This window comes from Haplochromis burtoni, unplaced genomic scaffold (genome assembly GCF_018398535.1).
Source record: "Haplochromis burtoni strain Fernald_Lab_line unplaced genomic scaffold, NCSU_Asbu1 Contig_139, whole genome shotgun sequence".
In the NCBI taxonomy this organism is placed as follows: domain Eukaryota; kingdom Metazoa; phylum Chordata; class Actinopteri; order Cichliformes; family Cichlidae; genus Haplochromis; species Haplochromis burtoni.
In genome coordinates, this window is record NW_024582500.1 from 630,704 (window position 1) to 642,755 (window position 12,052).

At 42.7% G+C, this 12,052-nt stretch overlaps 1 protein-coding gene across 3 annotated transcripts; it reads right to left on the reverse strand.

The window, feature by feature from the left end:
- Nucleotides 1-275: 275 nt before the first annotated feature.
- Nucleotides 276-11,906, reverse strand: ccnt2b (cyclin T2b). Of its 3 annotated transcripts, XM_005933927.3 has the most exons (9): nt 11,402-11,900; nt 10,778-10,859; nt 10,561-10,689; nt 6,346-6,406; nt 6,001-6,063; nt 5,862-5,907; nt 3,621-3,784; nt 2,405-2,475; nt 276-2,301 (listed from the first exon to the last, which is right to left on the reverse strand). In XM_005933927.3, exons 1-9 carry the CDS (start codon nt 11,557-11,559, stop codon nt 1,246-1,248), a joined length of 1,830 nt encoding a protein of 609 aa, XP_005933989.1. In that variant the 5' UTR covers nt 11,560-11,900; the 3' UTR covers nt 276-1,245. The 3 variants fall into 3 exon arrangements, with proteins under 3 accessions (XP_005933989.1, XP_042080424.1, XP_042080426.1); XM_042224492.1 differs by lacking the exons at nt 276-2,301; nt 2,405-2,475 and having other exon boundaries at nt 3,627-5,907; nt 11,402-11,906; XM_042224490.1 differs by lacking the exons at nt 5,862-5,907; nt 6,001-6,063; nt 6,346-6,406; ... (1 more) ...; nt 10,778-10,859; nt 11,402-11,900 and adding an exon at nt 5,528-5,672.
- Nucleotides 11,907-12,052: the final 146 nt, after the last annotated feature.

Sequence of the window (12,052 nt, forward strand, 5' to 3'; positions counted from 1 at the left end):
GGCGTCTGCTATATAAATGTAGGCTGGGGAGTGCAGTACATCACACAGATAGCTCAAAAAGGGTGTACTCGTATTCTTTGGCATGCTTAAAATTTTCAAGTTGGTCATACTTAAACTTTTGCTCAGAACTGGTACTCCAGTTTGGGCCACTGGTTTGTCGCAGCTATGCCATTTTGGAGTGGTCACAAACTCACTGTCCCACAGTAACAAAATTTAGTCCCATCGTAACAACATTGTAACAAACAAAATGTCAAACACTTCCATAATTCAGCATGTTATCTTTTACACCTTTATTTGGGCTCCCAATACACAAATCAAGGATATGTTCATCAATACAGAGTCTGCTTTAGATCTCATGATACATTGAATGGAAGGAGGTCTGGACTGATGCAATAAAACCAATAACAGTTTAATTCTGAACTACAGTCCTATATACACAATCTTATTTTAGAGATCTGTATTTTCTTGTAGTTAATAACATTTATCATACTGAATAGTAATTGACAAGGTACAATCACACGGCCTTTTTTTTTTTTGCGCTTTCAGCCGCTATATCTTAAATGCACTTTCACAGCAGATGTAAAGTAAACTTCATTTTAGCTCTATAGTGAATCTGCACAAAACTTCAGGCACGGCCCGATAGGCAAATGGAGTTCCCCTCACATTATTTGTTCGGAACTGTTGATGCGCTCTTTTAAATATATGCAGACCGTGTTTCCTAAGAGAGACGCCAAAGTTTTGCTTTTGTTTTCGTCAGCAAACCGACGAGGTGATACATCTCCACAGATACAGGTAATAAACCCAAACAGAGGAAGATTCGTTCTTTTATCAAAAATTCAAGACCTGAGATTTTTAGTGAAACAAAATGTCTTAACATACAAAAACGGAAGAACAAAAAAAAAAAAACATGAACTGTAAACTGTCACAATGGTTGCGTTGCGTCTTCCCTTTTGTGACTAAAAACATCCGTGTTAAAAATAGATGTCAGCTCAAGTTAAGAGAACATTTAAAAACCTCTTTTTTCAGCCGCATTTCAAAAACATCCAATTTTTGAGTGTGCGCTGCAAGCTAGTAGTACATAGCTCTATGACATTTGACAGTTTGACAAGAATCATCAATGATCAGTGTGTAGACACGACTGAGGGTGATGCAGAATTCAGATAACTTAAGACAAATAAAATCATTTTTAAAAATTTAATAAACATGGTAATACCTTATTGTAGACAACACTGGGGACTCTCTGGGTTACAAGTTCATCCCTTGGGCACTTAGTAAAGAGTCCAGCATGTCAAAAGTGTCTTTGTAGTCAGTGTGCTGCCCGTTAGATGTCAGCATGCCGTTGGTTCCGTCGTGGCCGTGGTGCTCCATCATCCTCTGGTTGCTGTCTGAGTAGTGAGACGAGCTCAGGCTTCCTTTGGAGGTCCTGCTGCTCTTAGACGAGTGGTGGTGGTGGTGGTGGTGGTGATGGTGGTGATTGTGGCTGCCGGCATCAGGGTGGGGTCTCTTACGAGACGAGCCAGAGGAGCTGCCCTCGATGCAGTGGTTGCCGGGAGTACGGGCAGATAAGGAAGAGTTGTCTATTGCCCCTCTGTTGTTTGCACTGAGGGAGTGCGAGTGGCTGTGTTTCGAGTGGCGGTGGCTGCTGTGCTCTCTGTGTTTGTCTTTGCCTGGCAGAGCCCCACCCTGCTCCGAGCTGCCGTGGCGCTCCGATGAAACTTTGATCCGCATTTTGAGCTCCTCGCTAGTGGCCGAGCCGTTTTCTGCGTATGAGGCTGCGAGGCGAGGTTTTTTAGAGCTGGGCTTTTCTTTCCTGTCACCCGGCTGGCTGGCCTGCTGCGGCTGAGAACGTTTCTTGTGGTGGTGAGAGGACAACGGCGGAGGAGTGTAGACATCTGTGCTTGGCTCCTCCTTAACGCCATTCTGCAAGGCCAGCTCGGCCGCGTGTTTCTCTCTGTACTTTTCCAGAGTCAAGACTTTCTGTGGCCGCGAAAAAGCGGCGGTGTTCACAGCGAGCTCGCTGCTAGTCCCGCCTGCAGCTTTGTGTTTGGGCTTCACCAGGGTGAAGTCTGAGTGGGCGGGCTGGGAGAACTGGTCGTACCCGCAAGCCTTTGATTGGTCGTTTAGTGGCTGGTATGAGGTGAACGGGGTTGTGATGGTATTTAGGTTGGGCATATCTGTAGAGTCTGATGCTGAGGGGAAAAAGGAGTTGGTGACACCAGGAAGGCTTTCTAAGGATGTTCCCTGGAAGGCAGTGTCCCCAGTTGAACCATCTGTCTTTGGCTTCTTAGCAGCTTGAATCGCCTGCAGACAGAAAAGGCAAACTCAGCATGACATACGAACAATACAAATCTCCACAGTACCAGCTGTACCCTATGTTCTGCGCTGTCTGATGTTTTTCACCTACCCTCCAGTTTCGTATCCTCTTCAGCTTGCTGGGTGTCTTCTCCAGGATTTGAAGAAACTCATGGGTGAGCTCTGAAAACAAACAAGGCAGCCTCAGCTCTACCAGCTCTCTAACAAGGGCTCAATTGTAACACACAAGGTGGACAAATCCACTGAGCGGGACTCGCTATAATTATCAAAACAAAACCATCAGCTGGCTCTACAGAGCTCTTGCAGATGGACTCCAGGACCCAGAGAAGGAAGACGACCAGTGTCACCATTTGCAGTGAAAGACTGTATAACTGCAGTTTGAACATACGACACTAGATGCACCGAATAAGCAGATGAACTATTCTAAGGACAGCAGTAAAGTACTTGTCATTTAATCTAAATGTTAATAATTAACCATTTTAACCGATACCCAGTGCTGGTGTTGTGTCCTAAATGTTATGCAGCCATCTGCCACCAGATAGAGCTGCAGCTCCGTAAAGCCTCAGTGTTCCCTGTGAAATAAAGTCAAACCTCATACTAGAAAGTAGTACATATGCAGGGTTTTCCTGGCTCAGAATGGACCTTTGGTTGAGGGGCGATTTTATATGTTAACAAAGCAGAAATCGCAGCACAGCCAACATTTTAATGTGTGTTTGGGGATTTTTATCAGATGACCTCTGTGCTGTAAAATCAGGACAAATAAATTACTGAAAAGCAAAGCCCGATTTGTGTTAGTCTTTGTGGGTGAGGTCACTGTTACGTACTCGTGCAGCAGTCTGACAATAAAAAGAGAAAAGTGTTTATCGTGATCTGATCTACAGTCTGCACAGAAACAGATTCCTCAGTTCCTCTGATACACAAGACATGGAAATGTGCTGGTGCTAAAACTTTGTGGGCCACACAAAGCAAACACTTGTGTCACACCCAATTTAGTGTTGGCAATGCCGTAATATACTACTGCTGGAAGCTCTGGGAGAGCCTGGGCTAAAAGTGAGACCCAGCGTATTCACCATCTGTCTAAAACACAGCAGCTGTGGATGAAGAGAGACCACACTGTTGGAAGATGAACACATTGTGTTTGAAGTTTATGTTGCTTTTTTAAACACATTTAAAGATGCTTGATCAGAAAGAACAGTTTGTAACTTTTTTGGGCTTCATGAAATGCTGAGAAGACACTTTCCTTGTACGAACTGTGTGACTTTACTTTGCTGGGATGTGAATTTCTACAACTCAAAATATGCTCTTACCGTTAAGCAGCTGTAACGTTACTGTGCGGTCCACATACTCCCACCAGTGTTTGCCATCTGTAGACACAGGGATCTCCCATTTGGACCACTTGCAGGCCAGGTGGATGCAGACACATGCGACGACTGTGGGCCTGTACTGTAGGCAGAAGGTGGTGAGGTGCAAACTGCAGGAGACAAGAAACACAAAAGACGACTGTCAGCTGACATATCTGCGCACCAACTTGCATGATCTACTATATATTTTACTGTTTAACAGACAAACAGTGGTGACTGTCAGATTCAGTTATCTTCGTATCACATACACATATCCTTACCTCACAGGACTCCCCTGTCTAAAACCTATATCTGTTAGATTGTGTTCCTAAATGTCTCAAATGATTACATAAATATAGACGTACTGATTTTTATTATTGTGTTTTGTGTTAATGTAAAAATGATGGAAATTACAAAACAACAGCGTTTCTTAATCTCTTAAGAAAAATAAAGAGTTTCAGTTTTGATATTTTTACACAGCGCTTATATACAGTATAAAATTAGTGACGATTCAAATGTAGCCACGCTGAGACTGAGAAACACTGATGTTGATAGCCAAGACAAGTGATTACGCTTTCAGTTTTCTACAGTTAATTTCTCCCACACCCTAACACCCAAACTACACTGCAAACTGCCCCACAAAGCCTGTGGGCAGCTTTGAAGTCATCATGTCACAGCAGTTTAATGTCACAACCAGTCTGTGGGCCACTCTTGCTTGTGCTCTTACGTGTCCTTCAGCCGGCTGCAGAGAAGCGCAACGCCCACTGTCTGCGCTTTTCATGCCGTTTCCCCTGATGATGTTTCACACCTCTTTCGTGGTGACCTCAGCTGTCGCTCCCTTAAAAGTTCAGGCCAATAAGTAGTCCACACTGAGCTACAAGTCGTTGTTTTTGTTGGAAGAATGTGTCAAAGCTAGTTTATGTACCCCTGTGTGTACACAGCTAGCTACACACCAACAGTACTAAGTACCAACAAGCTTAACAAGTCATTCATCAAATGTCTTTGAATCACTGGAAGCTAAATGAACAATGACGTCTATATTCTTCCAAGCAGAACACACAGGCCCAACTAACAGAAGCTTTTAAATATGGGGTTGCAAAGAAATGGGTTATGTCACAGTAGCAATGTCCATCTTTTATATACAGAGTATGTGCTTAAAAAATAGAGGCCTATTGTTGCATTTGAAGCCCACAGACAATATATATTTGCACTTTATTATACGTTTCAACTCTATTAGCCTTAGTCTAAAACTTTAGGAGAAAGTAAGTAAAAGATGTGTCTATTATTCATCTGTAAAACAAAAAACTTGAATAACTAAACGTTTGCTATGTCGAGCTTCCTATGTCACAACAGTGGCTGTCTTTTTACCAGGCTAAATCACCATGGTAACATAAAACCAGGAGACTTACGTTCAGAGGTTTAGTTTGAAATCAGCTTAAATGCCCTTTGTAATATACTTCCTCCCCCAATCAACATGATTTTCACTTTGATATGTACAAACCAAAACAACATCCATGTCTCCAAAATTAGAGTATGGGACAGTTTTAATGCTTAGGTAAATCCAGTTTAAAGCTAACCCATCATCTGATTAAGACTGAATGGAGAAGACAAGACTCACAAATATCTTGTGTGGAAAAAGATTCACGTAGCGCATGAAGTGCCCCTTGTTATGTGAGCACGAACAGAGTCTGAAGGAAGAAGGGATTTAAGTTTTGTTGAGCTAGCTAATATTCCTCACAGTACAGTGACCCTCTGGAGTCCTCTAGAACAAAAGCATTCAGTTTGCAGTATAGTTTGGCGTTTCATTGTTAGCTCCTCTGGATTTAAAAAAAGATCAAAAAGAAACATTTAAAAAGAACAGTAACCGTACTTACCAAGAAACTCTAAAAGTTTAAGAATCTTTAGTGGCAATCTATATTCAGGCTACCGTTTGAGACTTTTTTTTTTTTTAAAGACATGTGCACTCGGTACCAAACAACTTCGAGAGGTAAACAGCAACACTACACTCCACATTGTGCATTCAACCCCTATGTGCCAACACAGAGCCCTTGTACAATACACCGCACACAGCAGCCTGGTCGGTACTTCCCCATTGGGGGTTCCCAGGATCCAAGTGCAAACAGGGCGTTGGACACAGGAAGGGGTACCCTGCAGTGCAGGAAGCTATAGTGTGCCATTACAGTGCAATAATGGGAACAGGATAACAACCTGTTGGTAGCCATATAATAGGAAGTCTGTGCCAAATCCTTGCTTGCTGTAAAACAAGAGAAAAAAATGGTTTTAGAGCAAAGCTGATAACACACAGCAGTAGTTCTTGAAAAGTAACAAGTGAGGAAAAAGGTAATACCTCGCACTAGCTGGGAACATCGCACAACATCTGTGTGCGGATGATCAACTGTTATTTCAAAACCTGCAACCAAGAAGGAAGATCGTCAGGCAGAGGTGCAAATACAGAAGCAGAACATCAGTGAGATAATGTTTTGGGTTTTTTTTTTACATTTGCTCAACAGAACGGGAGGAAAAACGCTGCATCAGAATATGTGAAAAAGTGTCAGCATGCATGTGTGGTACGTTAGTCATTTTCTTCTGTGTGTAACCCCCCTCTTGGTGTTACACTGGTCTATTGTAGAAACCAGGAAAACCAAGGACAGCAGAAAGTGTGTGCAGTCTGTGCAGCGCAGCCTGTACTCACCCAGAGTTTGTAGCACGATTGTTTCCAGTGCTACAAGCTCTTGTGCCTGCTGCTGGAATGCCTGGAACAGATCAAGCCGTGAAGAATTAAAAACGACCCTCGACAACCACAAACAAATCCATTTTTATAAGCGCACACACAAAACAAAAATACAATCAGTGGACAGGAATGTTAATGGAGCAAGCCTGTTAGCATTATACATTAGGGATGTCACAAAACTCGAATTTCAAACTCGATACCATTTTCAATGCCATGGAAAGGTGTCGACACCATGCTGCAACAACAGGAGCAATGGTGCAGAATTCATTTCTGCTGCAGCTGTTTACATCCCCAGTTCTGCTCATCAGACCTGAAACCCATCTGATTCCTGCTCTGCTCTGGATTTCACTCATTATTTGCTCGGATTAGTTCTCCACACGCTGAACTCTACTCAGTACAACTACGGATCGCCTGCTAGTTCACAAAGCCAGCGACCCGTCAGTGTTTGTAATCTACTCTGCCACGGCTCAGTACTCGAGCACGACCTGCAGTCTACCAGCTGTTACTTTAATGCTAACAGATGGCTAATGTGGCTATCAGATAACTGCTAAAAGGTAAATGGCTAATGCTAACGTGTGCGTCTTCCAGGTTAACATTTATGAAAACTGTTTAATACTTTAATGCTGTTGAAATGGAAACTTTCCTGACCTCTGAAATTCCTCCTGAACTCTTCTTCAGTGTTATGAAGGTTAACTACTTCAGCTGTTAGTGAGAGGAGGAGCTGTGTGAAGTTGTGTGTCGAAGGCTGAGGCAAAAGACAGCACTGTTGGTATCGATGCTGTTGTAAAGAAGTTTCGTAATTCAGTAGGAGTTTTGGTATAAATTATAACCAAGTATCATTTCTTTGTGAACTCTATTAGATATAATTGGTTTAATTTGGTGGACACACACAGGCTGACATACACAGACACGTTTATACAAAAACTGAAAAGGTTGATGTGTGTCAGTCTCCGTTTTGGATGGGTGGAATTTTTTCTGTATACTTGTGGCGGTCACCTTGTGCTAACAGTCAAGATTGAATTAAGCCCACCCAATCATCATTAACAATTACATTTTCTTTTAAGTAAATTGAAGTTTAAAACCTCAAAAAAGCCAATATGGCTTATGACAGAGAGGAAAAACAAAAGAAACAGCCATGCTGCAAAACATGAAAAAATTTGGATGCAACCAAATTATCTTTGTCCTTTCTTGTACAACAAACTAAGACTGAAAGGCTTTTGATTAAATTAAGCAAATTCAGTAATTAACTCACATCAGTCTCTGACTTCAGAGTCAGCTGTGACAACAGATACGTTTATTCTAGACATCAAACTGCAGCTGCGATTACTTTACAGACAAAAAGCTGCAGTTTGCTGCCTGCCATCGCTGCCTCCAGTCAGAGGTCAAACCTAACAAATGGTGCGATCCACACAGACTCCAGTACACATCTCATGAGTGTCGCCTGCTTTTCACCAGACAGCAGTGCTCAAAGTAATCACTTTGTTAATCAAGGCCTTTCCAGCTCATTTTCACATTAAATTATTATTATCCTGATCTACTCAGCCATGTCGACATCTGGCACTTCTGACACACAGGAGTGGGCCTTCACATGCAAAGAAAAATAATGGTTATGCATCTGCCCTCTTTTATATAAATGTGGTTGTGGGGAACAGTTGTATCAAACCAATGAAAGACTCTAGTACAGGCATGGGCAAACTACGGCCCGGGGGCCATAAACGTTTTGATCCGGCCCGCCAAACTTGAAAAAAAATTAATAAATTAACCTTGTTAATGTTTTATTTCCCCTGCAATTCTGATGTGATGAAGCTTCCCTGGAGTAAGCTTGTTAACGTCACCACAGATGGATCTCCGAATTTAACGGGAAAAAACGTTGGCCTGCTGAGGAGAATCTAGAATAAAGTGAAAGATGAAAACCCTGACCAGGATGTCATTTTTCTCCACTGCATCCTCCACCAGGAATCTCTATGTAAATCTGTGTTACAGCTGAATCATGTTGTGAATCCTGTGGTGAAACTTGTCAACTTCATACGCGCACGGGGACTTCAGCACCGTCAGTTCATTGCGTTCCTGGAGGAAACTGATGCGGATCACCAGGACCTGCTTTATCACTCCCGTGTCTGCTGGTTGAGTTTGGGCAAAGTGTTTCAACGAGTGTGGGAGCTCAAAGAGGAGATTGGCGTGTTTTTGGAGCGGCAGGGGAAGACTGAGGAATTTCCTGAGCTGAGCAACAAGAGCTGGATGTGTGACTTTGCGTTTGCTACGGACGTATTTTCACACTTGAATGAGCTCAACGTGAAACTGCAGGGGAAGGAGCAGTTTGTGCATGACATGCACACAAACGTGAAAGCCTTCAAATCCAAGCTGGCTTTATTCTCCAGGCAGATTTTGAACACGTCATTCACTCATTTTCCTACACTAGCCACGCTGAAAGAGGCCGGAGCAAAAGTAAAGAAATACAGTGAGTCACTGGATGCACTGCACGGAGATTTCTGCCGCCGGTTTTTGGATTTCGATAAAATTGACAAGTCACTGGCCTTTCCTCTGTCACAAGACCCCGAAACAGCTCCAGAGGAGTTTCAGCTCGAACTCATCGACCTTCAGTCCAACCCTGCCTTAAAAGAGAAGTTCGGCTCGCTGAAACTAAATGACTTCTATGCTTCACTCAATGATGCCACGTTTCCAAATCTAAGGCGAAAAGCGCAGATGATGTTGGCTTTGTTCGGCTCTACCTTCGTGTGTGAACAGACATTCAGCGTCATGAACATCAACAAAGCCAGCCACAGATCCAAGTTAACAGACCTACACCTCAGATCCATCCTGAGAATCGCCACAACAAAACTAACTCCAGACTTTGAAGCGCTGGCTAAAAAAGGAGACCAACAACACTGCTCCCATTAAAATGTGTGTCTCTCCGTGATACGCACGTTGTTAAAATGAACAGTGCGCGCAGATCAAATATAACGCTTCACAGACTGACTTGCTGCAACTGTTTCGTTCTTGCACTGGTCGTGGTTGACTTTTGGCACCGGGGAAACAAATTGAATAAAAGGAACAGGACAAGTACATCTGCATCTCCTACCGTTTTTGGAAAAAAAGAAAAGAAAGAGTCAGGAGGAGAGTGATGTGATATCCTGAAGGATAACAGAACTTTCAGTGCTTTAAAATAAAATGTTCATTTATTTGATTTTCAGTGTTTAAAGACTCATTTCGAAGTCAGAGATTTTATTGTAATGCTTTTTTTCCATTTTCATTGGAAATTAAAGCACATGTTTTCTCCATATCCCAAGATGTGTATTTTTCCCCCAATGAGGTGATGTTTTCAAAGCATGCCATCTATCTGCTCCTGTTCCGGCCCCTTTGTCAAATGTTAGAACTCAATGTGGCCCACGAATCAAAAAGTTTGCCCACCCCTGCTCTAGTATAAACATGGTTAGAACCCGATGAAGAGAAGAAGGACGGGAAAGTTTTTTTTATACATTTAAAAAGGGTGAAAGGTCCAAAAGACAAATGTTAAGAGCCATTTTGTCTATTTAGCTGATGTCATCCTACGCTTTGGAATTAGTCACCAACCATATGTGAGCAAGGCTTTCCAGCAAACATTCACTTCACACTGAGAGTGAGATAACTTCCAGGTATGTCTCCGCCTCTCCTTTCTCTAGGAACAGCACCGTTTTTTGTGCTTGGGGCCACGTAGTATGCATTATAAAGGATAGCTAGCACTACCTTAACGGTCACATAACCCCCAAATGACCCAGGCTCACTCCCAGTAGTAGCATTGTTATTTCCAATCTCACAAGGTAATGATAGGATAATCAGACCATGGAAAAAGGTGCTCAGCCTTTAAGACTGTTTCCTTTCAGCTCATGGCACAAAGTTGGTTTAGAAGATTATATACTGGCATAAACCGAGGGATCGTAAAACCTCAGAACTAGTGATCAACATGTGTTAAAGTTTTCCAGAGCTAAATAAGAGATCTGAAATAAAATAGATCAGCAGGACACATATTGAAAAGAAAAACAAATAGACAAAACCTCAGCCTCACATTTCTACTAGTCGCAGCATCAGTACAATCCATATGTAACCTCTAAAAACCACACTGTAAGGTCTGTGAAACATTAACAGTAACTTACAAAGTATGGAAAAACATAAGCTCCAGAGCAGTCACAGTTTACTCACGTTGCTTTTAGTGTCCAGGGGAGGATCTTGTGGGTTAATCCAGGCATGGGCTATTTTAATGACGTGCTCCAGCTTCCTGGGCTGCTCCTCAACTTTAGCTGCCAGGAACAACGTAGTCTGGGAAATTATCTATACAAGGGAGGAAAGGAAAAACACAGTTTGGCTAGTCTGCGGCAAAGGTGATCGTGATATCAGCGAACAACGCAGCGATACTTACATTTCTATTGAATTTGGTGAAGGAGTGGATCATATAAAACCTGTGCATATAAACTATAGCAGTGTTGATAATTAATTGAGAGCTGAGTGAACGGTTAAGGAAATCACATGGATGGTTCACAGGCAAATAAACAACGCCATTAGATTAGAAAGCTTAGTACTGAGCTAAGGCCTTGGAGATCGCAAAACGTGAGGCCGCGGGTTAAAACCCTGTCAACACACTCATAATTACACAAAGCCCACATTTCCAATGTGGGCTGGAATCGTGTGTAGAGTGGCAAAATGTTTACAACACACATACGACTAATATCAGTACTCAGTTATCTCTGCTTTTAGTAGACAAAAGCTAACAATAGAAACAACAGACTGACGAGCCAAACAATAGCTAAGCTAGCTAGCGGGCCTCATCACCTCCGGCGGGTCACAAACGTCCTGTGAGAGGAGTTAAAATGGCTCATCTTATCAGAGAGGCCTATGTATACAATACCGAAACATTGAACACCTGTTTACACAATCACAGGATAAAATATAACAAGCGTTTCATTTCGAGCCGCACTCTATGCTAATGCTAACTACAGACAGCCCGCCTGCCGTCCGGCAAGACTCAGCGTTTCAGAAAGGATACACGTTGAGTCTCTGGCCAATTTCTTGGATTAAGTTGGCAGCCTGCTGTCGGTAAGCGAGCTCTTTGTCTGCTTCTATTCCACAGCGTCGAGACGGCGTATTTTCGAGCTGCTCCCGGGTGAAGAGCCATTTCGTAGAGGGTCCCCGGTGGACCGCCATTACGCTCCCACTGCCAAGCCCGACGGTCTAGCACCGGGAGGGAGTGGGGCAAGCGGGGCACCGGAAGGAAGAGAGAAGACGCGTAAACCGGCACGAAACCGGTAATATATTCTGTGAATAGCGCCCCAACGGTCGGTGGTGCAAATCGCACGCCGTGTAGACGATGCGTTATTGGTGTTCCAACCCGATTTTGTTTACAAATAAAAAACAAACAAACAAACACAAAAACTAAAGCTGAATTATGTAATTACTCCAGTAGGTTGCTTTATTTAGCCCAGAAACACTAACAGCTTGTCTGTGTAGTTTCGCAGTAACCATTTAAATTGAGAGTACGGCAGTAAAAAAATCTGTGACGTCGACAAAGAGACGAGCGTTCTCCGGAAGTCCGGACTCTCGTGCGAACTTACGAAGTCCGGACTTTTTTTTTTATTATTTTATTTTTAATTTAAAAAAAATTCTTTATTTTTATTTATTTATTTATTTATTTATTTAT